Genomic DNA, 27836 nt, shown 5'->3' on the forward strand with positions numbered 1-27836 from the left:
AGTCCATTCTCTGTGTCTTTATTCCTGTCCTGCCCCTAGGTTCTTCAGAACCATTTTTGTTTGTTTAGATTCCATATCTATGTGTTAGCATATGGTATTTGTTTTTCTGACTTACTTCACTCCGTATGACAGACTCTAGGTCCACCCACCTCACTACAAAGAACTCAATTTCGTTTATTTTTAAGGCTGATTGTCTAAACTTATCTTGTTGTAGATGGTAACAAACATGTGGAAACAGGCATTGGTCCACGGACCACACTTTGAGTAGCACTGACCTAGACTAGGCCAGTAGTATTCTCTGGTTCCCCGTAATTATTTCATGGGTGTTCTTATGACCTGAGCTGGTCCCAGTCACTTGAATGTTGGGACTTTGGTTGAGAAACTGGGACAACAATTCTGTTTTTCCTGGCTGGATGCCACCTTGGGACTATAAGAGAAGTGGCTTGAGAATGAGTCAACACCAAGAAAGCAGAACCAAGAGGTAGCAAGTCAGAAACTGAATCTGCTCCTGTGTTATAGAGAAATAGAAGCCAATAAATTAAAAATTTTGCTCAAGCTAGAATTCATTAGGTTTTCTATCATCTGCAAGAGAAAGAGTCCTATGTCATATAATTTGCATGTTTCCCCCTAACTCTCAGTCACCTTGCCAGTCATCTTTCCAAAACAGAGATCTGGGAATGCCATTCTTCTGGTTATGAAAACCTTAGCTTCCCACTCCCTTGGTCCAGAGTTCAGGCTTCTTAAACTGTCATTCAAAGTCATTCACAGTTGAGTCCCCTTCTTTCTCAGCCTCATTTTTTTGGCTACTCTCATCCTCAGACACATGCCCAATGCTTTAGTGTGACCACACATGCACTTTTATATATGTAATAGGTTTGCTCATGTTCACTTTGGCTGGATTGCACTTTCTCTTCGCACACCCTCCTCTGATTTTCTAAGAATAGGAACTTGAGAACATAAGGTGTTCATTACTTTTAAATGTTAAGCATTATGCATCACCATCATTCCTGCTGACTCAAGGGCTAATTTTGAGAGTGTTGGCAGGAGGGCAAATTGATGCACCCAGACATTTGACAGAAACTGCATTTAGACTCCAAAGCTTTCATTTCACAGGGAGTCTGATATGGTTATATTACCCAAATCTCAGAAAACAACAAACTTAGACAAAATGTGACTTTAAGTTATTGCAAAAATGAATAAGCAAGAAATGAAAACATATGTCTGCAGCAAAATGTGTACACAGATGTTCATAGCAGCTTTATTCAAAATAGCTGAAAGTGGAAACAAACCAAATGTTCATCAGCTGATCAGTGTATAAACAAAATGTGGTATATCCATAAAATGAAATATTACTTGCCATGAAAAGAAGTGAAGTGCTGATACATGGAACAACATGGACTAACCTTGAAAACATTATGCTAAGTGAAAGAAGCCAGATATAAAAGGCCACATATTGTATAATTCCATTTATATGAATGTCTGGAATTGACAAATCTATAGAGAAAGTCGATTTGTGGTAAGCTAGGGCTGGGGAGAGTGATGAGATTGAAGGGTGAAGGCTAGGGGGAACAGAGTTTCTTTTCTAGAGTGATGAAAATGTTCCCAAATTGATTGTAGTGATGGATGCACAACATTGTGAATATACTAAAAGTCATTGAACTGTACACTTTTAATGGGTGAATTATATGGTATGTGAATTATGCCTCAACAACGTGTTTTTTTAAGAAAAAGAGTTTATAGGAGCTTTATTCATAGGTGCCAAAACTGGGAAGCAAGAAGATGTCTAAGGTGAATGGATAAATCAACTGTGGTACATCCAGACAACTGAATAGTATTTATTCAGCACTGAAAAAGTGAGCTATTAAGCCATGAAAATACATGCAGGAACCTTAAATGCATATCACTAAGTGAAAGAAGCCAATCTGAAAAGGCTACCTACACACTGTATCATTTCAACTATATGACATTCTGGAAAAGGCAAAACACTGGAGACAGTAAAAAGATTGGTGGTTGCCAGGGGTTAGGGTGGAGGATGCAGTGAAGAGGCAGAGCACAGAGGATTTCCAGGGCAGCGAAACTACTCTGTGTGATACTACAATGGTGGAGACATGTCACTATACACTTGTCTAACTCACGTAAACTATGGGCTCTGGGTGATAATGATGTGTCCATGTAGGTATGATTGTAACAAATGTCCCACTCTGGTGCTGCATTTTTTTTTTTAATTTCCTTCCTCCCTCCCTCCCTCCTTCCCTCCCTCCCTTCTTTCCTTTCCTTTCCTTTCCTTTCCTTTCCTTCCTTTCTGCTGTGTTGGGTCTTCTTTGCTGCGCACAGGCTTTCTCTAGTTGCAGTGAGCGGGGGCTACCCTTCGTTGCGGTGCATGGGCTTCTCATTGCAGTGGCTTCTCTTGTTGCAGAGCACGGGCTCTAGGTGTGTGGGCTCCAGTAGTTATGGCTTGCGGGCTCAGTAGTTGTGGCTCACAGGCTCTAGAGCACTGCCTCAGTAGTTGTGGTGCACAGGCTTAGCTGCTCCGTGGCATGTAGGGTCTTCTTGGTCCAGGGATCGAACCCATGTCCCCTGCATTGGCAGGTGTAACCACTGCACCACCAGGGAAGTCCTGGTGCTGGATGTTGATAGTGGGAGAGGTTGTGTGTGTGTGTGGAGGGGTGTTGGGGGGGGGTCAGATGGCATATGGAAGTTTTGTGTTTTCTGCTCAGTTTTGTTGTGAACCTTAAACTGCTCTAAAAATTAAAGTCTAGAGAAAGAAGCAAAGGAGGGTGAGGAGGAAGGGGGTGAGGAACAGGAAGAGGGCCAGGGCAAGGACGGAGAGGAGGAGGAGGTGACCTCACAAGGCCCATCTCAGTTGGCACCACGTCTGAAATTTTCCCTGCCTCTCTCTCATCTCCCTCCTGGCGGAAGAATTAATTGCTCTTTCATCTGTATTTTCATTGTGTTCTTATTCCTACTTCTTTTATAGTTCATATCACTTTATTATACTTGTTTGCAGGCCTTACTTACTGAACTATGACCTGCCTGAGGGCAGAGGCAATGCCTTATTTTCTTGATATTTCTACTAGAAATACTACATGGTAGAGTTCAAAGAAAGTGTGGTGTGTGTATGAACGAAGAACATCTTAAAGCGGCAGTGTTCAGTTCAGTTTTAAAGGATTCTACTCTAGAATCTGTTGTTCTTCAGGCTCTTTGGTAACCTAAAAAAAGCTCCCTCTACGTGGCTCATCCCTGGGACCGTGGCCAGGATGTGAGCGAGAGCACTGAGGACATGTGACAAGCCTAGACGAACGACTTATCCCTACTGAGTCTCCTCCAATAGGCAGCGTACTATTCTAGTAGAGCTTTTGGAAAATACTCTTTCTTGGGGATAATCTAACCATGTGCAGCCTGAAATCTGGAACCAGACTTCTGTGTAGTGATGAAGGTCAACTGGGAAGATGTCATTGGGCGGAGAGGAGAAGCTCTCACTCTACTGAAAGCCACCACTGCCACCTCAGGATGGCTGCCTGAAATGCTCTGGTGAGAGCTTTATTACAAGGCTCTGGGGTTAGATATATGTAAAATGTGTGACATGTGTTCCTGGGAGGGATGACATTTTAAGCTTTTATTATTCATTTATACCTTACTGAGAATCATATGTAATAGAGTTCTTGAAAGTAGGTTTTAAGAGGGCAATAGAGAACACTTACCAAGATACTGGTGCTAAGAATGAAAAGGAAAAGGTACCTAAGAGGTGATAGGATGCCAAAAATAGCTTTTCTTTACTTCCCAAATTTGGCCTCACTTAATGGATAAAGTGAATATTCTCAATCACATAACCACTTTAAGTTTAGTACCAGGGCATACTTTTTAAGAAGTCACTTATTTATATTGTTTAAAATAGTAGCATGGAGAATGTGGGGAATTTAGTAGGCAGGGCTCTACTACTTACTTGCTGAACCAAAGCTAAGGAAGTTTCTTCCCGTCTCTGAACTTCAGTTTTATTTACTGATAAAATGGGCACAATAATACCTGTACTGTTTACATCACAGGATGTTTGTGAAAATGCACTGAGATCGCTGAAAGCAAAATGTTTTATAAATTAGACAAATAAATTTATAATTTATCATTGATGTTAGTCTAGGAAGGATAAGTGCTGTGAACTTCTGCTACTAAATACCAATGGAGTTTATTTGTGGTTGGTACAAAAAGAAAAAAAAAAGCAAAGAAAAGTGCTGTACATTTAGTCCTTTGTTTCTTTCAATTTTGAAGGAGCTCTACCAGGTTCTGAAAAGGAATCTTATTAACATTTTGGGAAAAGCCTTTTTATTGAAACTTCTTGTAAGTTTTACACGCAAGGCACACACTGTAAGGATATCTAGCCAACATGTGCCCTTTTAGAAGAGAAAAGCTCTTCTATAACCATCTTCTCCAAGGATCGTTAATTTGTATCAGAAAATTGGAGAGGCATGCAGGGATACCTTCCTAAGGAGCATAAAATGTCTGAGCAGTTATCACCCATAGCATCTGTCCCTTCTCTGATCTATTCCAGAGATCACTTGCCAATTCACAAATGCCATGGGGGGCCTCTCCTGTGCGGTTATGTAACTCTTGACCTGTGTAGGGCTTGCCCCTAAAACTGCACCATGAGGTCCTTAAGGACAGAGCCTGCGACTTACAGGTACTGGTGTCTCCTAGTTTCCAGCAGGAAATATGTATTAAATGAAAACTTGGCTGAGGCTGCATATCAAGGTCAGGAGGAAGTGGTGCCTCTTGGCAGATTTTATCCTCAGGGTAGGTTACCTGTTCCTGCATAATTGAAAGAAGACTCTGTGGGTTTGAAGGCTGTCTAACCCTTTCACAGGAGATCAAGTAACTGTGCTAGGCCATGGGTGTCAAATAAAGGGCATCACAGTTTAAGAAAGACATGAGAAATTAGGAGACAGTTCAGAGAACAGCTATCATGAAGATAAAGAGTTTAGAAAGGAAGATGTAGGAAGAGGGGAGGGAAATACTGGGATTATTTAAACCTGACAAGAGGAGCCTGAAAAAAAGCATGGCAGGTAGTTGAGTTTCAAACATTTATGGGGATGATTATATAGAGCAGAGCTTCTCAACCTTTGTGGCAAGGCACACTTAAGAAAAGATGATATTTACAGGGCCCACAAGGATAATCAGGTAAGGTTGCTCAAGACTCGATTCTTCTCTAAGGCTTTGACATTCCTGGGTCCCACCGTGCCACCAGAGGACTTAGCACAGCCTTTGGGTAGTGTTATGGACAGAATATTTGTGTCCTACCAAACTCGTATGTTGAAACCCTAAGGCCAGTATGATATCATAGTATTAGGAGATGGGGCCTTTGGGAGGTGATTAGGTCACAACAGTGGAGCCTTTATGAATGGAATTAACGCTCTTATAGAAGAGACCTCACAGAGCTCTCTCACCCACTTTTTCTGCAGGGTTGCTGGGAGAAGACAGCTGTTGACGAACCAGGAAGTAGGTCTCACCAGACACAGAATCTGCTGTTGCCTTCATTTCGGACTTCCCAGCCTCCAGGACTATGAGAAATACGTGTTTGTTGTTTAAGCACCCAGTCTATGGTGTTTTGTTACGGCAGCCCAAACTGACTAGGACAGGGATTTGTGCACATGTTAGAAAATTGATGTCCCCTAGTCAGGGACTGTCTGTATTTTAGGTAGAGTAGGAAGAAGTAGGGTCAAAACAAAAGATGGAAGATTGGAATAAAATGAGAAAACACTTTATTCTTAGATTTGAAAATACCAGATTGGTTTGTCAAAGGGTGCGTGTGTGTGTGTGTGTGTGTGTGTGTAGCATGTGCTAAAAGCCTTTATGCAGTTTAAGCTTCACTAACTTCAGAAAAATAAGTGCTACAGACTTATCCTCAAGATCTCGTGAAAGTTTAATTATTTACATTTATTTTATAGTAACTTTAGTTTTGTGAATGTTGAACAATGAAGTCTTCATTTTAATTATTTGAGTCAGCCCCTCTGACTGAAGATGGTAACGGCTGACTGCAACAAAAAGCAAAATTCCCTATTCAACATTCACAAAACTGGATAAAAGAACTTTTAAGTTCTTTAGAACTGGGTTTGCGTAGTGAAAAGATTCTATAGGAAAGATGGATTTAAGGACATATATGATCCTGAGTATAAATGTGTGGGTACAAGCAAAAATTCCAGACAGTATTTCAGACACTTAAGGCAGTGGAATTGGTGAGACCCAAGTCAAGTTTCTACCAAACAGTAGAGGGGACCCAGGTAGTATCTGGGTTACCGATGGGACAAGCAGAAAATTTCATTACTGTAAATATATGAAACCATGAAAGGATGGAGTTGGAAAATAGGATGGCAGGGTAGGGCAGAGGGACCTGGAAGGCCCAGCAGGGGCGGAAGGGGTTGCTGGACTGGTGGGTGGGGGAGGGGCCGTGGACACACCCTCTCCATGTTGTCCCCTCCCCCACACTCAGAAACCCTTTGTGACTCTTCAGTGCTCTGTGATGCAGGCCTGGGACTGCTCAATAACTTCAGTAACTTCAAGCAGCCTTGTGATTCAGAAAACGGAATTCAGAAAATGGAACGCTCTCTCATTTTTGAACAGCTTACTGACCCATGTCCGAGCTGTGACTCAACATCCTTGGATACTGACCCAAACCTCGTCGTCCTGTGCGGGTTGGGGTTGCTTCTTCTCTTCCTGTGGTACCTGGTGCGCTTGCCATTTTCATCTATCTTTAGTAAAACCAAAGACATCCGAAAGGTAAGCAGCCCTGGGTGAGGCCCCAACGGAGATTCTTTATTGTTGTTTCCATTTCTATTCCCACATTTTGTGTGTGTGTGTGTGCATTTTTTTTATTAGTTTCTGCTTTATAACAAAGTGAATCAGTCATACATATACATCTGTTCCCACATCCCTTCCCTCAAGCATCTCCCTCCCTCCCACCCTCTCCATCCCACCCCTCCAGGCGGTCACAAAGCACCGACCTGGTCTCCCTGTGCTCTGCGGCTGCTTCCAGTGGAAGCCCATGTCCCATCTGAGTGTTTGGAGGACTCCAGGATAAAATCCCAAACAGTAATTCTGTGGCCCTGGGTTGGGTTATTTAGAGAGTTTGGGATCTCTGCAGGAGAACAGAGTTCCCCATTGCTTGATCATGCCTCACATTCTCATGTCAGGCATCACTCGACAAAGCCTTCCTTTGTGCTGGGCTGATCAGAGCAGCAATGCTGAGCCTCTGACCATAGGCTGGAGCCTGAGCTCCAGGATACAGGGTCCTATCTGAGGGACATGGACGTAACTGTTGGCCTCAGATGCTAGGCCCTCCTTGGGCAGATGACTTCTGACTGAGAATATCAAGTGTGGACCTCATAGTCGAAAGTCCTTCTTTGAGTTTGTCAAAGAAGAAAAAAATGGAAAGCATTTTAAACCTTTAAAATTGATAAAAAGAAGGAACATAAAGTTCTGTTAATTAAAAGAGAGTCATATTATTCATGGATAATGAATATCTGAGTTTCCTAGAGAAGAGTGAGAGAAATGAGCCCCAGCCCTTCATTCTTTTCTTTTGTTCTCAGCATCAGGGCAGAGCCAAGAGGAGAAGGAAAGGTGGAACACCAAAAGGTAAGGTTCTGCCTATCCCACCTGAACTCTCCAAGGGTGACCCTTCCTGCCTTTTCCAGGAGATCCAAGGTCCCTGATCTCTGAGGATGTCAACTGCTAGGTACAGTTTCTCTCAGAGACCAGAGTTCTCAGAGGAGAGGCTTGTGGGAAGGCAGTCAGAGCCTGAGACACTTCTCAGATTCCCTGCTCTGCTCATCGCTGGGCATGAAGCAGTGATGGACCTGGGCAATGGGTGTTTCCCAACAGGTGGCCAGGTGAGATGTCAAGAGTCAGAACTTCTGTGTCCTGACTTTGTAAAAGTCCTTTGACTTCCTGGATGATCAGATCCCTCTCTAAGGCAACACTGATCTCTGGGCTTCACATCGTGGTTTTGAGCATCACATGAGATAAAATGCATGTGAAAGTACTTTACAAGAAGCAACATACACATGTTAATATCACTGACCATTTGACCTCATCTACTAATTCTTGGGTCTTTCAGAGTCTAATATCCCAAGGGTTTCCCATAAGGGGACTCCTTTATTATCCCTATGCTTCTACCTTCATTACATATAACCCACTCTCCTGGTTTCTCAGGTTGGAGATGTCACCAGACAGAAACAGAGGAGAAAACGCAGCTGATTTCTATTCTGAAAAGGTGACTCTTTCCCCTTCTTTCCTGATCCCCCCTTAGCATGTTCTATGCAATTCCAGGGATTCAGTGCAACCTGCTGTAGTCATGGCAGGGGGTAGCATAGGAATGAGTATGTGATGAAGGCCTTGAGGTGAGGGCTACTGAGCATGTTGTGAACTCATGGATGTGGAGCAATGTGAAGGGGCAGCAGGCTTCCAGTGACCCCACCCCTGCCAGGCCAGCAGGTCCCCCTTTCCTTGTTCTGGTCCTGGTTGCACCTTTGTACTTCCTGTCTTCTGCAGCACCCTGGGCCGGCACAATGACACCACCCGCTTGCGTCAACTCTTATGTCCAGACCCCTTCTGTGAGGTGTGTAATAATGCAACTGCTGAGGTCAGTCGGCTGCTACTCCCAGAGGCCCTGGAAGATTCTACTTCCTCTGTGTCCCCGTTGGCTTCCACAGCTTCTGTGACTGAGTCATCGTTTACTCTGTCCCCTGCCTTCTCAACAGTCCCTCCAAGGGACCTAACACCAGCCTCTCTGCTTGAGCCTACCACACTGCCCACCTCCGTTCTCTCCCCTAACCCAATGACCCCCTTAGTTGACTCTTTTTCACCCACCCCATTGGGTCATTCTATGGCACCAGAGCCTTTTCCTTCCTTGGATTCCAAATTCCCTGTGGACTACTCCCCACCCCAACCCCTTGCCTTTCCCCGTCTCCTACCATGTGACACTCAGACAGCAGGTCCTGTTTTCCCACGAGAGGCCACTTTGTCTCCGGATACCGTTTTCTCTCTTGACCCCACCCTTTCTCAAGATATCAACCCCTTACCAGATTTGTCCCAGGCAATGAATCACCCCGATTCTTTTGCTTGTCATCATGCACCACCAGCTCTGTCTGTTTCACCACAGCCAGACTGCACTTTATCTGTCACTCAATCTAAATCAATTGCCATCTTACTGAAGCCTGTTCCTGAGAACTCACTTCCAGAAAGCCCTGGTGTAATGTTCCAGCTAGAGGAAGATGTTGGGAAAGGTCTGGGACACAGCCTAGAGAATGGCTCAAAAGATCACCTGTTGAATGACCCAAAGAGCTCTTCAGGTAAGGATCTGGGGTATGACTCTGAGAAAGACATAAACAGTCAGATGGTGAGTCTCTCAGAGAAAAATTCAAGGGTGTCAGCAAAGAGTCTAAGTCGGAGACAACTTGAAAATGTCCTAAAAGTACATTTGAGCAAGAAGTTGGAGGACATACATGAGGGTCGGCTCCCTGAGACTGTGCGTAATTCATGGCATGCTATCAAGCAAACATTGCTTCTTTCTGTGAAATCCCACACCCAAACAAAACAGAGAAGTTTGCCCTCATCAGTGGGTGAGGCCTACCCCCTGAATACCTTCCAGGACCTGACTTTTGTTGATTCCAGTCCACAACAGATGCTGGAAGCCCATATTAAAAGGTTTCCTATGAGGATGTTGTGGGCCCTTCCCCGCAAGGCCCTTGAATCCATACAGATCTTTAAATTGAAAGATGCCTCATGCCAGTCCTTGTCTCATGCCAACTTGCCCTCCTCAACCAATGTGATTTCTGAGGCAGACTCCAAATCTGGGAGCTTCAAGTCCTTGAGAGGAAGCTCTGCATCTCTCCATGGAGACAAAGTGGGAACAACAAATTCAGCCCCTGACCTGGATCGTTCTCTCCCTGCCACCTCACCTGTGGGCAAAGGAGGACAGAGGGTCCTGAGACACCACGCTCTGATGTCAACCGTGGGCTGGCAGAGGGTGTTCAGAGAATTAAGGATGCCAGACAGACTCGTCTGCCTGTCTCCCTCTGCATCACAGGGAAAGCAGGTCATAGACAGACTCAACTAGACAACAGATATCCCCAAAAGCTGCTTGCAAAGCAAGCTGGGGCCAGATATGAGCCAAAGCGTAAGAGTGTGAGTTCCAGTGATAAAGGAGAAATGCAACAGGGCAAAAAGGTGGAGAAGTCAGAACCTGTTTCAATGCCCAGATGGTCTAGGGAGGTATTCACGGCTGAGGAGCTTGACACTCTTCAATTAAAAACTAGTGACATGTTGGCAACTAGCAAGCCAGGGAGCTCCCAAATGATAAATGTGAATGAGAATAAAGTAGAAACTACCGTGACCACTGGAAGCCCCCCACCCAAATTACCAGTTCCCCAAGATCCTAAATCATTAGACCTTAAAGAACAACTGTTCAGTGAGTTGAACTTTAAACTGGAGAACAGGGAGCATAGCCAGGCTCAAGGCCAACCCACTGACACATCCCTTGCTTCAGATAACTTGACTTACGAGGCCTCACTGACTCATGCCCAGGGTGTCTCAGGTGGGGACATGGGAGCTTCCCAGGTGCTGCATGTCCATTTGGAGGACAGAGGAATCAGGATGGAGCAGCAGCAGGAACCTTGGGTCCCTAAGCATGCCTTAAGGAGGTGCCAGGATAAGAATTTCCCACCAACTGCAAAGAGAGTGAGCCCTCTGGAGCCCAAGGCAGAAGAGCTTGATCGAGGGGATAAAGGGTTCGGGACATCCCAACTTAGGAGGAAGCGTTTCCCTACTCAGGAGATGGTACTAGCGAAGACACTTGCGAGCAAGTCTTCCCAGATGCTATCACAGAAGGGACAGCCTCTTCCTGAAGGCCATATCAGAAAAAGAATGAAGCACTTCTTGCAATGGCTTTTTTCTGGGATAAAATACAAAAGGCAAGAAGATGCCCAGGAAAAGGGCAGCCCCATATCAACTGTGCAGAACAGAGGCCTAGTTAAAAGTAGAGCTGCCTTGACTGGGACAACTGAAGCTCAGAAAATCGCGACAGGCATCAGGAAGTTCCTAGATGAGAAACCGGGGTGTCAGTATGCAATGGATGTCACCTACTCTCAAGAGCCCCTTCCTTCCCCAGTGCAGTTTAGGAAAACTCAGCAAAAGGCGCAAGTGCAGGTCTGCACAGAGCCTGTCCAGGGGCATCCTTTCAACCACAGGGCTCCCTCCTGTAAACTGACAAATATCAAGTCCTGCCATCAAGAAGCTATCTTTGCTGGCCAGAGTTATCCTCCAAGTAGTACAAGACAGATCAGAGATAAGAAGAGACACCCCCAGAAAGTTGTGGCATTCAAGGACCAGCGACTGTGTCACAAACATCCCCCACCAGTGTCCCACAGGGAGCCTGTGCCCCATCCAAGCCCCACCCGCAGGCGTCAAGCTGGCCAGGCACCCACCACTGCGCTCAGCACTGCTGAAGGCCCTGTGTTCAGACATCTGTCTCTACTGTCTAGACAGAAAACACTGCCCCAGAATTTCCAGGGATGAAGACTTCCCATCCAGAAATAACTCCTTCCTTGTAGAGATTATTGATTCTCCCCAATAAATATTTATCTAATAATAGTGTATCTTTTCTGTGTACTGTGTACTGTGTTGGGGGCATGGGTTTTGGGTAACTCAGGGCTTATGTGTAAGGGAAAGGAAGGAGATAGTTCAGCTCTTACTGATTGCTTCCTTTGGCTTTGGCTAAAAGGTGACCAGTCCTCTGGAGTTCTTGCTGAGAAATAGATATTGTGCCCCTTCCACCCCCGCCACCCCACCCCCGCCCCGCCCCAAAGCCCATTTCCTCCCTGATGAAATTTGAGGAGGTGAGCTTTGTCTTCTGCCGCTTAGCTTAGCCTTAATGAACATGTATAGCAGCCCACATCTCCCCCGTCACTGAATGTTTTATATCCTTTAGAGAAATAGGGGAGATAGGTCTTTTATGGAAAATGTCAGAGTCAATTGCTGATAAGCATGACTCAGCAGTGTGCCCTCCCTTTTGGAGCAGCAAAGACAAACCAAAGGAGCTGCATGTGCATCAGCAGCCCCCATATCCTAAGACCATGGAGGACCATTTACAGCAAAACCTATCCAGTTCTTCTGGGGTCTCCCGTCTCTGCACAGCGAGTCCTTGCCCTCTGCTGTTCATGTCTTGGCTGACAGTTCCTCAGTCTTTATTTTCAATGGAAACTCGAATGCCTCCACAGGCCAAGAATCACCAGTGCTTCCCGATCCCCTGCCTCTGTCCTTGCCTGAGATTCAGCCTGAACCCTTGCCTCAAACCCTGCCTCAATCTCAGCCCCTACCTCTCACTCAGGTCCAGTCCCAGGCGACCCTCAATCCCCACTCCCAGGCATACCATCTGATCCTCTACCCCAGATTAGGATCTGTGGAGTAAGTCTCCACAGACCTCAGGAGGAGTCAGAGTCTCTCTCCTCATCTGAAATTCAACAGCTGGAATGGAACATTTTGCAGAAACAACAGGAAAATTTGTGGGGTTTACCCTCTGTGGTCCAAAGATCTCGAGAAGACTTTTGTCCATCAGCTCCTAACACTCCTCGCCACTGGGCCCCCCAGGCCCATGTTTCAATCTCCATCCTTCCTGGGGAGTTTCCTCTCTGTGATGAACTTCGGAACCTCTCATTTCTCAGTCCTGATGTCCCGACACTCCCGGAGACACAAATCCAAAAGAGGAGCGATTTCCTGATGTGGAAGGAAAAGGAAAAGAGAAAAGATTCTTTTCCAGAACAACTTAGGCCAGACTACCAACTAAATTCTTCATGGAAAATGTCAGAGTCAATTGCTGATAAGCATGACTCGGCAGTGTGCCCTCCCTTTTGGAGCAGCAAAGACAAACCAAAGGAGCTGCATGTGCATCAGCAGCCCCCATATCCTAAGACCCTGGAGGACCATTTACAGCAAAAACCTATCCAGTTCTTCTGGGGTCTCCCGTCTCTGCACAGCAAGTCCTTGCCCTCTGCTGTTCATGTCTTGGCTGACAGTTCCTCAGTCTTTATTTTCAATGGAAACTCGAATGCCTCCACAGGCCAAGAATCACCAGTGCTTCCCGATCCCCTGCCTCTGTCCTTGCCTGAGATTCAGCCTGAACCCTTGCCTCAAACCCTGCCTCAATCTCAGCCCCTACCTCTCACTCAGGTCCAGTCCCAGGCCGACCCTCAATCCCCACTCCCAGGCATACCATCTGATCTTCTACCCCAGATTAGGATCTGTGGAGTAAGTCTCCACAGACCTCAGGAGGAGTCAGAGTCTCCCTCCTCATCTGAAATTCAACAGCTGGAATGGAACATTTTGCAGAAACAACAGGAAAATTTGTGGGGTTTACCCTCTGTGGTCCAAAGATCTCGGGAAGACTTTTGTCCATCAGCTCCTAACACTCCTCGCCACTGGGCCCCCCAGGCCCACGTTTCAATCTCCGTCCTTCCTGGGGAGTTTCCTCTCAGTGATGAACTTCGGAAGAAACTAGAGCATCACCTTCGAAAGAGGTTCATCCAGCACGAGTGGGGCCTGCCCCACAGAATCTACGAGTCTGTGTCACTGAGATTGCCTCCAAATGGTTTTTCAGAGGCATCTGAGTCGGAGAGCAATAATGGAGTCTCACTGACCTCTGTGTTTAAGGGTCAGAGCAGCAAAAATGTAAATGTTGGATTGAGCCAAACTGGAAGCTTCCATGAGAGGAGCTCAGAAATGTTCCAGCTAGAGGAAGATGTGGGGAAACATCTGGGACACAGCCTAGAGAATGGCCCAAAAGATCACCTGTTGAATGACCCAAAGAGCTCTTCAGGTAAGGATCTGGGGTATGACTCTGAGAAAGACCTAAACAGTCAGATGGTGAGTCTCTGAGAGAAAAATTCAAGGGTGTCAGCAAAGAGTCTAAGTCGGAGACAACTTGAAAATGTCCTAAAAGGACATTTGAGCAAGAAGTTGGAGGACATACATGAGGGTCGGCTCCCTGAGACTGTGCGTAATTCATGGCATGCTATCAAGCAAACATTGCTTCTTTCTGTGAAATCCCACACCCAAACAAAACAGAGAAGTTTGCCCTCATCAGTGGGTGAGGCCTACCCCCTGAATACCTTCCAGGACCTGACTTTTGTTGATTCCAGTCCACAACAGATGCTGGAAGCCCATATTAAAAGGTTTCCTATGAGGATGTTGTGGGCCCTTCCCCGCAAGGTCCTTGAATCCATACAGATCTTTAAATTGAAAGATGCCTCATGCCAGTCCTTGTCTCATGCCAACTTGCCCTCCTCAACCAATGTGATTTCTGAGGCAGACTCCAAATCTGGGAGCTTCAAGTCCTTGAGAGGAAGCTCTGCATCTCTCCATGGAGACAAAGTGGGAACAACAAATTCAGCCCCTGACCTGGATCGTTCTCTCCCTGCCACCTCACCTGTGGGCAAAGGAGGACAGAGGGTCCTGAGACAACCACGCTCTGATGTCAACCGTGGGCTGGCAGAGGGTGTTCAGAGAATTAAGGATGCCAGACAGACTCGTCTGCCTGTCTCCCTCTGCATCACAGGGAAAGCAGGTCATAGACAGACTCAACTAGACAACAGATATCCCCAAAAGCTGCTTGCAAAGCAAGCTGGGGCCAGATATGAGCCAAAGCGTAAGAGTGTGAGTTCCAGTGATAAAGGAGAAATGCAACAGGGCAAAAAGGTGGAGAAGTCAGAACCTGTTTCAATGCCCAGATGGTCTAGGGAGGTATTCACGGCTGAGGAGCTTGACACTCTTCAATTAAAAACTAGTGACATGTTGGCAACTAGCAAGCCAGGGAGCTCCCAAATGATAAATGTGAATGAGAATAAAGTAGAAACTACCGTGACCACTGGAAGCCCCCCACCCAAATTACCAGTTCCCCAAGATCCTAAATCATTAGACCTTAAAGAACAACTGTTCAGTGAGTTGAACTTTAAACTGGAGAACAGGGAGCATAGCCAGGCTCAAGGCCAACCCACTGACACATCCCTTGCTTCAGATAACTTGACTTACGAGGCCTCACTGACTCATGCCCAGGGTGTCTCAGGTGGGGACATGGGAGCTTCCCAGGTGCTGCATGTCCATTTGGAGGACAGAGGAATCAGGATGGAGCAGCAGCAGGAACCTTGGGTCCCTAAGCATGCCTTAAGGAGGTGCCAGGATAAGAATTTCCCACCAACTGCAAAGAGAGTGAGCCCTCTGGAGCCCAAGGCAGAAGAGCTTGATCGAGGGGATAAAGGGTTCGGGACATCCCAACTTAGGAGGAAGCGTTTCCCTACTCAGGAGATGGTACTAGCGAAGACACTTGCGAGCAAGTCTTCCCAGATGCTATCACAGAAGGGACAGCCTCTTCCTGAAGGCCATATCAGAAAAAGAATGAAGCACTTCTTGCAATGGCTTTTTTCTGGGATAAAATACAAAAGGCAAGAAGATGCCCAGGAAAAGGGCAGCCCCATATCAACTGTGCAGAACAGAGGCCTAGTTAAAAGTAGAGCTGCCTTGACTGGGACAACTGAAGCTCAGAAAATCGCGACAGGCATCAGGAAGTTCCTAGATGAGAAACCGGGGTGTCAGTATGCAATGGATGTCACCTACTCTCAAGAGCCCCTTCCTTCCCCAGTGCAGTTTAGGAAAACTCAGCAAAAGGCGCAAGTGCAGGTCTGCACAGAGCCTGTCCAGGGGCATCCTTTCAACCACAGGGCTCCCTCCTGTAAACTGACAAATATCAAGTCCTGCCATCAAGAAGCTATCTTTGCTGGCCAGAGTTATCCTCCAAGTAGTACAAGACAGATCAGAGATAAGAAGAGACACCCCCAGAAAGTTGTGGCATTCAAGGACCAGCGACTGTGTCACAAACATCCCCCACCAGTGTCCCACAGGGAGCCTGTGCCCCATCCAAGCCCCACCCGCAGGCGTCAAGCTGGCCAGGCACCCACCACTGCGCTCAGCACTGCTGAAGGCCCTGTGTTCAGACATCTGTCTCTACTGTCTAGACAGAAAACACTGCCCCAGAATTTCCAGGGATGAAGACTTCCCATCCAGAAATAACTCCTTCCTTGTAGAGATTATTGATTCTCCCCAATAAATATTTATCTAATAATAGTGTATCTTTTCTGTGTACTGTGTACTGTGTTGGGGGCATGGGTTTTGGGTAACTCAGGGCTTATGTGTAAGGGAAAGGAAGGAGATAGTTCAGCTCTTACTGATTGCTTCCTTTGGCTTTGGCTAAAAGGTGACCAGTCCTCTGGAGTTCTTGCTGAGAAATAGATATTGTGCCCCTTCCACCCCCGCCACCCCTCCGCCCCACCCCAAAGCCCATTTCCTCCCTGATGCAATTTGAGGAGATGGGCTTTGTCCTCTGCTGCTTAGCTTAGCCTTAATGAACATGTATAGCAGCCCACATCTCCCCCCTCACTGAATGTTTTATATCCTGTAGAGAAGTAGGGGAGATAGGTCTTTTATACCTGAGCAGCGTTAAGTGCAGGTATACTTTCTGAAAATAATGCTGAAGAAGAAATAACAGCTTAATCATTATTTAGAACTCAGTGACCAGAGGCTCCTACAGGGGGCTCAACCCTGAATGGCACTATTTGGGCAGAGGTGTTGCTCTACTGGACCCTGGGCTACTTGCCGTAGGGTCCAGGAACAGCACAGCAGCTGCTTAAGAATCTGTCATGTGGGTCATGTTAATATATCGGGAGAGCATACTTTAAACTTGATATGGAGGTTTCCTTACTAGAAAGGCACTCTGGGGAAGTGGTTCCCCTCCCGGGGTATTTTTTCAGGCTGCTCATTTAATGACCGTTTTTTGTTTTTGTTTTTTTTTTTTGCAGAGGAAAAGCACCACTCAGCTGTCAGTGGTAGGAATGTTGACCAGGCAGCCACCTACCTCCCAGGGTAAAATACAGCTGAGAGTAAGCAAAAGATGTCTTAAAGTGAGTGGGAAAGTAAGAAAAAGTGAAGGGAAAGAATGTCCTTACTGGTGGAACAAAGTTCATGCCTCATCTTTCCCATATTCTGACCCTGTCCTGCTCCCCCATTCCTCAATCTGATCCAAGCACCATGTCCTTGAGGCTGACCAGAGAACTGCATCTGTGTCTTTATATTTAAAGTGGGTGTTTTGTAGACAACATATAATTGGATGTTGTTTTATCCACTGACAGTCTGTCTTTTAATTGGTGAATTTAGAACACTTACATTTAGTGTTTTTTTATATAGTTGGATTAATATCTGCCATATATGTAACTGTTTAGTATTTATTATGTGTATTCTTTTTTCTTCTTCTCTTTTTCTGCCTTTTCTGATTTTAAACAAGCACTTTATACGACTCCATTTCTCTCTTCTCTTAGCATGTCAAGTATTCTTCTTTAAACAAACATTTTCATGGTTGCCCATGAATTTGTAATATACATTTACAACTAATCTAAGGCCACTTTTATATAGAACATTATACCACTTCATAGGTAGTGCAGGTTCCGTTATAACAGAATTCCCAATTCCTCCCTCCTGTCCCTTGTAACACTGATGTCATTTATTTCACTTATCCATATACTATAATCACCCAATACCCTATCATTATTATTATTAGGTCAACTGAGAATAAGAAAAAGAAAAGTTTTGAGTTCCGGCAGACAGCGCGGTAAGAAGCGGATCGCGGCCTTCTAGCCCGGGGCCCTCCAGGCCCTCCGGCCTCTGGTCGGCAGGTGAACTGGGGGACCCCCGGGACACGCTCAGGCTGCGTCTTGCCGAGCCCCAGAGCCCTCGCCGCAGCTGCCCACTGACAGGGCCCGAGCCTGGAAGCAGCAACGAACTGCTCCCCCACCCCCACCTCCGCGACCTAATGGCGGCGGCCCCTCGGAGCCCAGATCCCGCTCACCGCCGGGTCTCTTGACCCCACGCTGCAGGGATTAGGCGACGCCCCCGGCAGGCCACCGAGGACGTGGCGCCTTTGGGCGTCGGGCGTGGCAAGGCGAGAAGAATGGCGGCCACTGGAACGCCGTGGAGGGCCGTTAGAGCCTCGAGGGCCCGGGAAGGGGGGTCTACGTGGGCGCCAGCTCAGCCACCCTTAGGCCTTGGAACCCGCGCGGATCCGGGACCTGAGGTGACCTCTCTGCCCCAGTTGGTCGAGACCTCACCTCGTCCGGACAACGACGGACAAAGGCCTTAACGGGCCCGGAAGGTGAGCGGAGCCCCGGTCGACGACGGGTGGAACGTTTGCGGGTCATCGGGCGGTTGGTCGTCGTTCTACCAAGACCTCGATGTTGGAAGATAGAAATGGTAGAATAACGTACCACATGCGGCCAATAGGAAGTGCCAGCCACCCTTTGGGAAGATTTACTGGCCGTTTATAGAAGGCCTGTGTATATAATATGAAAAAGCTGCTCTCAACATCCCCCCCAACCTTTCGAAAGAAAACTTTTCGCTACATATAGGCCTAGATGTGAAGAGGTTGCCGTATGATAGAGTTAAAGTCACATGTCTTGTAAATGCCCATTTGTTTCTTTAAAAAAAACCTCCAGATAGCTCTGGTGGTTGTCCACTTGTTTCAACACTCAGAGGCACTGAGCATTCAACCCTGTCAATTTCAGACTTCTCCTCATGGCAAGCTAATGCCAAGAACGTGTTCCTCCCCACATTATCACACTCTGATTTTCAGAGAGAGAATGTTTCCCTCCATTTACCAGACACCTGTCTCTGGGGACACTCTGTTACCAAGCACGTGGAGGCCAATAGCCATTCTTTCTTTGGCTTTAACATCCAGGGACTCTTGGAGAGACAAATAAAAAAGAAAATGGCTTTCCAGAGTTTAGAGAAGAAACAACAGGAAGAGGGACCATTTTCAAAACAAATGTCAGAATACCAACGGACATTTTCAGGGAATTCATTGCAGTCACTTGATGTAAAGGACACTAGAGCCCCCCAAACTGGCTGGAACAGTGAAAGCAAACCAGAGCAGCTGCGCATTTGTCAGCAGCTCCTATATGACATGACTTTGGGGGAAAACTTGTAGGAGAAATATAGCCAGCTCTTCTGGGGTCCTCCCTCTTTGCACAGTGAGTCCCTAGTGGCTACTCTCCTGGCTTCTAGTAGTAGTTCCCCACTAGAGTCTCACTCTGTTTTATTCAATGGAATCTGTAATGCTTCTGCATTCAAAATATGGGATCAAGAATCTCCACCACTTCTTTATTCCCATCCCCTTCTGCTCCCTCATGTACATCCACAACCCTTGCCTCAAACTAAACCCCAATCCCAGCCCCTACCTTTCACTCAGGTCCAGCCCCAGGCCCACCTTCAATCCCAAGTCCCAGGAAGGGTCTCATATACATGATATTTTGTGGTGCCTGAAGAAATGGTCACTGATACAGAAGGTGACAGGAATGGTCTATCTGAATTTTTACAACCGCAAGCCCACACTCCAAACCTAATACCAGGGCAAACAAAATGGATGAATCAACTGGTACCTTGACGTGGATTGGGCACAGGAACCCCAGATCACAGGTTCAGGCATCATGAATTTCTTTGGTGCCAGGTGCTACGTAAGAGGATCAGATTCCTTTAGGCAGGCTTCACAGGGATTAACACTGAGAACTGTGCCCCAATGAGCAGTCTCAATGAAGAGGTCCAGGCTATGAGATCAGACTCTTCTCTGAGGCCTTTCTTCTAGAACTTCTATTTGGTCCTGGATTAGAGCCTAAATTAGGCTGTTATTTTCCTGGGGACACAAGTACATGTTTGGTCTTCATTAGGGAGGCCAAGAGACAGTTCAAAGACTTGTGGAGGCTGCCTCCTTATCTCTCCCAGGAAACTCAGGGTTTATTCTTTCCTTCTATGAGGTGGGGTGGGGGTGGGCAGGCAGGGAAGGAACTGATTATTATGCAAGTTTAGCAGTGCTTCACTGTGGGATGGAGGTTGCGCTGACAATGACAAGGGTGGGTAATTTTCCTCTGTAGCAATGCTTGCCCAGCTTTAGGCATCCTTCATTTGAGGCAGGATAATTTCCCAAGCTATGGATTGCTGTTTCCACTCCCTGCCAGAGGGGACTCCAAAAGGAATAAAAGCTAACTTTCCCCTTCTGTTTTACAGGAAGTTCTGGGCTTCTGGTCTAAGGGGTTATTAATGGATTTCATGTTTCCTGACCCCAAATAGAAGTTGTGAGATACCTATTGTACAGTCCAGTCCAGATTCTCATGTGGGAGGAGAATTTACCTGGGTGTTCCCAGGAGAGAGGAGATGGGGGTTGATATAAGTGCTGGGTTGAAAGAAGGAGAGTTGACTAAAGGTAGCAGTGGCTCCAGTGACTCCATAATAAGGATGTAAAGATGAGTTCCTTATGTGGATGGCTTTTGTGTGGAAGTCCTCTAGGAGACAGCACGATTTTTTATGGGATGAAGTAATGTTTGGTGAGATGACTAATCATCAAGTGCCATTATTTTGGGAGCTTCAGTAAAATGCTGCACTGCCCATACTTAGCATAGAGGCTGTGAAGCCAAGGCCATTAATTTGGCCTTTTAACGGACGAAATGGGCCTGGATAATGAATATCCCAGTCCCACCATGGTGGACTTAAATCAGAGGCTCTTTCCTATATATTTGTTTGACAGTGAATACTAAACTAAATAGGCAAAAGGCCCCAAGTAATGACTAATACTGAATATCTTTCTATACTTTAAAATGGGGGCTTTGAGCCAGATTTAGTTTAATTTAGAAAAATTAAGTACTGCTTGTTATTGTACTTCAATGCTGTGAAACAAATTTATGCTTTTATGTATATTATCCTGCTTAATCTTTACAGCTCTTTGAATCAGGTTTCTCTACCCCCTTTTATAGAAAGCAACCTGAAGGACAGAGAAGGTAATATACATCTAGTGTGGTAGCATGGAAGAAGGAGCCAGGGAGAGAGAGCTCCCTTACAGCGTGAGGAATTATTTGGATGTAAATGACAGCGAATACAATTCAGCTGACTTAAAAAAGAGACCGTTGCTAAGCTACCTGAAAGACCCTAGGAGGGAGGCTAGCCTTAGGCAAGAGGGTTCATACTGGGGCTCAGTGGATGTTATCAGTATTGTTTCTAGCCATTTCTTGGCTTTATATTCTGGACTGGCTTCATTGTGAGACTTTCTGATGGCAACTTCAAAGCTATATCTTCCAAGCTTCAAGTGCAACTAAAAATGGGTTATCTCTTCCACTAGTCCCTTCAAAAGTCCTATTGTGCCTTACTGTCTCTAGCTGGGTCCTGTGCCCATCTCTCACCAATCACTGTTGCCAAAATCATGGAACAATCTTTTTGGCCAAGCCCGAGTGGTATACCCATCCTTAAAGTAGGAGAGTCGGGGAACAACTACTCCACTTGCACACGGACTGAGACTGAGAATGGGCTTAGTTTCCCAGAGGGCAAGAGAAGAACTGTTTCCAGAAGGTGAGTGAAGGTTTGAGTGTCAAAATAAAAACAAAAACAAAACAGATGTCTGTCATAGCCCTCTCTCACTGCCCCATGTTTACCTTCCTGTCCAGAGTCATGCCACTGACTGAAGGTTAGAGTTGCAGGAAATACCAATTCCATGGAGACCTTCGGACAGGAAAGAGTCCCAGGAAAGGAACTCAAAGTGGGAGGAATCAGTCAGAGGCCTAATATTCATGTGGATAGACCATCCAATAATCTGGCCTCTCACTGTCATCCTAGAGCCCTTTACCTCCATTCCAGTTCAGTTACGGCCATATTCTAGAACTCATCACCAGGAATATTTTTTCATTCTGAAAAAATACAGTCGGACATTCCTCCCCGCCCCTTTTTTTTTTTTTTTTTTTTTGCCGTACGCAGGCCTCTCACTGTTGTGGCCTCTCCCACTGCGGAGCACAGGCTCCGGACGCGCAGGCTCAGCGGCCATGGCTCACGGGCCCAGCCGCTCCGTGGCATGTGGGATCTTCCCGGACCGGGGCACAAACCCGTGTCCCCTGCATCGGCAGGCGGACTCTCAACCACTGCGCCACCAGGGAAGCCTGGGACATTCCTCCCTTCATTCTTTCAGTTTATGCCCTGGGTTTGTCAATTCCTCACCCTGTTCAGGAAGTACAAGCCACTTGTAGTTCATCTGACAACATTCTGTCTTCATTCCCTCCTTCTCCAAGGAAAAACTTCACGGTCCATCACTTAACCCCACACCTAAATAGCTCTACTCTAAAGAGCCTTCCCCCTTCTCCTTTCATGTCCTGCCTGGCACAATCTAACTCTACCTTTTCTAGGCCTGCCTTCTAATAAAGGACTGATTCCTCTTTGATAAAGTCACACGGTTAAGTATGTTGGTACCACCACAAATTTATGTTCTACAACTAATGGTCAGCTTCAACATTGCCTGAAAATAATCCATTCATTCTTCCCATGTTTACTACGTACTTGGCACTTAGGACACAGCAATGAAGGAAACAAAGTTCCCTGTCTTGGTGGTGCTCATATGATTGTTTTCTTAGTCAATTCTCTTGCCTAAGTACTCAAAACTATTTCACTTTCCTACAACTTCGCCACACTCCTCACTCGTTGAGCATATGTGCTGGACCACCACAGGGGAATGAGAAGTCATGAAATGGGAACTTTTCATCATTAAAAACTTCAAAACAACAACAACAAAACCAAATCACGAACCCTCATCCTTTCTTTCCTCTTTCCTCCCTATTATACTGAAAGGTTTTCCTCAGATGCTTTCCTTGATCCTCCCACGCTGGGATCTGTCCTTGTTTTCCAATTCACAACACTTTCACATGCTGTGGAACACTTCTGGCTTAATTATCTACCTTCTCAGAGGACAGAGACCACGTTTACCTCATCAAAGCGGCGGGCGTACCTAGTAGAACTCGGAAACCTCTGCAGAAAATGGAAAAGGGAGCGATTTCTACACGGACGCCCTGCCCAGTGTGCTCTGGGGGTGGGGTCACGCTCAGGGTCGAGGCCACGTTCAGAGGCGGGGCCACGATCAGAGGCAGGGCCTGAGGGGCAGCGGCGTTTGGTGTCGTAATGGCGACTGCTCCCGGCTGTTTGGCAAGACGTCTTACCTCAGGCTTTGGGTCCTGTTTCCATCGCTTCTGGAAGACAAAAGTTGAGATTTAAACTCAAAGACAGGATCTGAGCAAGGTTTCTGGACGCCTGCGTGAGCTTCCCCCTTGCCCTGTCTGAAGAATCGTCCGCCATTTCCATCCCAGCCGGTGGGCTTCTAGGCTTCTCAGTCTGTGAACCCCCACCCCAGGCCGCTGCCTCAGAAGCCCTGGAGGTGGGGCTGCGCCTGCGGGACACCCGCCCCCTCCGCACGGTGGACACTCAAGGGAACTCCACGGGGGTGATCTTAGCAACAAATGCAGTAACAGCATTGACTTCTGCTAAGTCGACACCTTGCCCTGGCCTTGCACAGGTGACCTAAGTCTCAGATCTCATCCATGATGTGCGGAGATACTAATATGAGCTAATGGGGTTGGCCTTGAGAACTGGAATGGACAAGTGAAGAGCTTTGAACACTGTTAAGGGCCAATGTTAAGGAATGGGCTGGGGGCCCTAATGCAGTTACCCTGTGAGCCTTGCCAGCCCCCAGAGGGGCCAGTGCCATGGAAGTGCCTGCACAGGTCAGAAGGACGGCGAGACTTCAAGGTGCCCGTCCATACACTAAATTAAGAAGTCATCTCTGATTCTCTGCAGGACCAGTGAGTATAAGGAGGATGCTCACAGTCCCCTGGTGGTGGTTTTCAGGTGAGCCCAAAGTGCTTTCATTTCCCCCGGGACCCATCAGTGAGCAGTAGTTCGTGGGATCCCCGGGTGAAGGCCTGTCAAGGCGTTAGTGTCAATGGACAGAGAGGGTAGAGGCAGAGCCATTTTTCACGCTTTGCAAGATCCAGGACGGCAGGACATGAGGCTGTCCCGCAGAAAGGGTTAGGCTTTTTACAGGGCAGAAAATCTCAGGTAAATGTCTTCAATTGCAGGTATTGATACAGTCATGGATTATTGAGGGCCTACTGTGTGTCCAGGTTCTGTATTAATTAGGAACCGTAGCCATGTTTATGTTAATAAAAGGGAAGAGAATCCTTTTTTTGTGACTGTTTTCCCTACTAGAAAATATTATTTAGTGAATTTGAAAGATATGGAATAGTAGAAGGAAGAATCTCATAGATTGCCACCTTCAAAATAATTACTGTTAACTTTTTGATGTATCTCTTCCCACATTTTGCTGTGCCTAATTGTACATTGCTTAAATAATATGTACTTTAAAAGAAAAACACCTACTATCATAAACATTTTAATGTTATTATAAACTTTCAGAAGTGACATTTTTAATGATGACATCCTAAGTGCTACAGTATTAAATTCTACTTTTTGTTGACATTTGGGTAGTTTATAATTTTTTAAAATTTTAATATTTTGCTCTCCATGTTTGGTCATAATTGTACTTGCTTATAAACTGTCCTATTACAAACAGCATAAAGCTTTTCCTAAATGTCTGATTAACCCAGGGCTGTGCCCTGGGCTGAATGCTTTTTTCTTTCTCCAGCTTCTTTCAATGAGTGGTTAGCTATTTCAGTGCTAGTGTCAAGCCAGTGAAAACAACTGCTTGCTAAACTGCTTGCTAAACATCCTCAATGTAAAATCTTCTAAACTTAACCCAGTGTCTTCCATTGGTCCCAATCTTTGTTCCCTCCCTCTTATCTTCCCCATATCAATTAGTAGCATCTGGACACTCAAACAAGACACACAAGAGCCATTCTGTACTCCTCTCTCTTCATTTTCCCCGTTACTAGTGAGCTACTACGTGGATGAACTGATAAAATATGCTGGACAGAGAAATCCTAGAGTTCTCACAGTGAACTACATCCCCTCCTAATGGATTGTAAAATCCATCAGGTCATGAGCTGCATTTTTGCAATTAATTTAAATATCCCATTCCAAAACAAAAACAAATATTTCATTCCATGTCAAAATTTCAGTTTATTTATTTACTTCCTTTTCTGCCTTAATTAAAAATTTTTAATTTTTAATTTTTTTAATTAATATGTATATTTTTAAGTATATTAGTTCTCATTTTATTCATAGCAAAATTCTGGTTTGGAGAACCAATTTTACAGCCACTCTACTTTCCTATCTCATTTCCTTCAAACGTCCCATCTTCTAAACACTCTTAGGTGCTCACTGTCCTCAAATATTTTGCACAGTGCCCAACACACAAGACATAAAATTTCAAAAAAGGAGACAAATATGTTATCTTGGTTGATTTCAAAATTATCCCATTCCTTAACTTTTTTTTCTTCAATTTTTGAGACTGAAAAGAGTTGGGAAACACCTTTATCTCTCCCTAGTCAAAGAATATTTTAATCTTACTCTCTGATCAAAACCAAAACTTTCTGTAACTCCTACCTAGAAATCAAACTCTGCACATCAGTCAAGGCTCTCTCAAAAGTTGCCTCCTCCATGAAGCCTGCTCTGAATGATTCAACCACAAGAAATCCTTCCCATGCCACATTTTATCTGAAGCTCTATATACTGAGTTTTTTGTGGATGTTTTATCTTTCCAGTTACCCTATCAGTCTCCACATCCCTTGCAGCACCCAGAGATATGACCAGCAACAGATCCTGCATTAATGAATGAATGAGGCCGGAGCCTAGGGAAGGCGGACACAGTGCGGGGTGGAGTGGAGAACGTGGAGCTTTGTACTGGATCTGAGGCAGGCTAAGGACTCTGCCTCACGCAGGGTAAAGAAGACAGTGGTGAGGAGGGAGCAGATGAGACTGGCTGGGCACAGGGTCAGGAAGGAGACAAACTGGTATATCTGATTGCCAAACTGAAAAGGGTCAATTCCCTTCTGAACACAGTGAGAAAGGAGAGATTCTAGAAGCACACCGGGTTGCATCTAAAATCTACATGCAAGGGCATACACTCCTCTTCAACCTGCTGGCTGCCTTTTGCCTTGATTTAATTTTCCCCTTTCTCCTTTCACATTGTATCCAACAGGGAAGCAGCCAATATTTGCTATATAGTAACATACACTAAGAAAGCTGAATAGAGTCAAAAATCATCAACTGGAGAAAATGTCCTGTGGGGATTTCTTTCTTTTTTTTTTTTACCCAACACAGCCAAACTTTAATTAATTAATTAATAATAAAAAAGAGTACATTTGATGTATAGGTATGTTGCAATGAATCACTGAAAAGCAGTGAGGTACCCATCCCACCACCTAAGGAATAGAACTTCACCAATACCTCCTACTGATTTTTTTTTAATTAAAAACTTTTCATACAATTTTTAAAGGTTACTTTCCGTTTATAGTTATTCCAAAATATTGGCTATGTTCCCCATGTTGTACAATACATCCTTGAGCCTGTCTTATATCCAATAGTTTGTACCTCCCACTTCCCAACCCCTATATTTCCCCTCCCCCTGCTCCCCACTGGTAACCACTAGTTTGTTCTCTATATCTGTGAGTCTGTTTCTTTTTTGTATTCACTACTTTGTAGTATTTTTTATATTCCACATATAAGTAATATCATACAGTATTTGTCTTTCTCTGTCTGACTTATTTCACTTAGCGTAATGCCTTCCAAGACAATCCATGCTGCTTCAAATGGCAAAATTTCATGGCTTTTTTATGGCTGAGTAGTATTCCATTATATATATATGTATATACCACATCTCCTTTATCCATTCATCTGCTGATAGACACTTAGGTTGCTTCCATATCTTGGCAATTGTTTTTTTTTTCCCCCACCCCACCACAGTTTTCCCCCCTTGGTGTCCATACATTTGTTCTCTACATCTGTGTCTCAACTTCTGCCCTGCAAACCGGTTCGTCTGTATTGGCAATTGTGAATAATGCTGGTATGAACATTGGGGTGCATGTATCTTTTCAAATTGGTGTTTTTGGGGTCTTTTTGCATATATATCCAGGAATGGAATTGCTGGGCCATATGGTAGTTCTATTTTTAGTTTTTTGAGAAACCTCCATACTGTTTTCCATAATGGCTGCACTAATTTGCATTCCCACCAACAGTGTAGGAGGGTTCGCTTTTCTTCACATCCTCCCCAACATTTGTTATTTGTGTTCTTTTTTGAAGATAGCTGTTCTGACAGGTATGAGATGATACGTCATTGTCGTTTTGATTTACATTTCTCTGATGATTAGTGACGTTGAGCATCTTTTTATGTGCCTGTTGGCCATTTGTATTTCCTCTTGGAAAAATGTTCAGTTCTGCCTCTTTTTTAATTGGGTTGTTTATTCTTTTGATGTTGAGTTATATGAGCTGTTTATATGTGTTGGATATTAATCCCCTTATTGGTCATATCATTTGTAAAGATATTCTCCCATGCAGTAGGTTATCTTTTCATTTTTTTAATGGTTTCTTTTGCTGTGCAAAAGCTTTTGAGTTTAATTAGGTCCCATTTGTTTATTTTTGCTTTTATTTCCTTTACTTTAGGAGATGGATCCAAAAACAGCTTGCTATGATTTATGTCAAAGAGTGTTCTGTCTTTTCCTCTAGGAGTTTTATCATATCCTGCCTTACATTTAGGTTTTTAATCCATTTTGAGTTTATTTTTGAATATGGTGTTAGAGAATGTTCCAATTTTATTCTATTACATGTAACTCTCCAGTTTTCCCATCACAACTTACTGAAGAGACTGTCTTTTCTCCATTGTATATTCTTGCCTCCTTTGTTGTATATTAACTGGCCATAAATGCGTGGGTTTATTTCTGGGTTCTCTATCTTGTTTCCATTGTTCTATGTGTCTGTTTTTGTGACAGTTCCATACTGTTTTGATG

At 45.2% G+C, this 27836-nt stretch overlaps 1 protein-coding gene across 1 annotated transcript; it reads left to right on the top strand.

The window, feature by feature from the left end:
• Positions 1-6006: 6006 nt before the first annotated feature.
• LOC308619347 (spermatogenesis-associated protein 31D4-like) lies at positions 6007-16101 on the top strand (the record flags this gene model as incomplete). Its single annotated transcript, XM_081237991.1, is given in 7 exon segments — positions 6007-6765; positions 7575-7620; positions 8197-8257; positions 8536-9409; positions 12664-13911; positions 13915-16077; positions 16081-16101. Coding segments are annotated over 7 exon segments (4848 nt in total). The 5' UTR covers positions 6007-6330.
• Between the last annotated feature and the right edge of the window lie 11735 nt (positions 16102-27836).

Source organism: Mesoplodon bidens, assembly GCF_964165515.1.
Source record: "Mesoplodon bidens genome assembly, chromosome: 6".
Taxonomy (NCBI): domain Eukaryota; kingdom Metazoa; phylum Chordata; class Mammalia; order Artiodactyla; family Ziphiidae; genus Mesoplodon; species Mesoplodon bidens.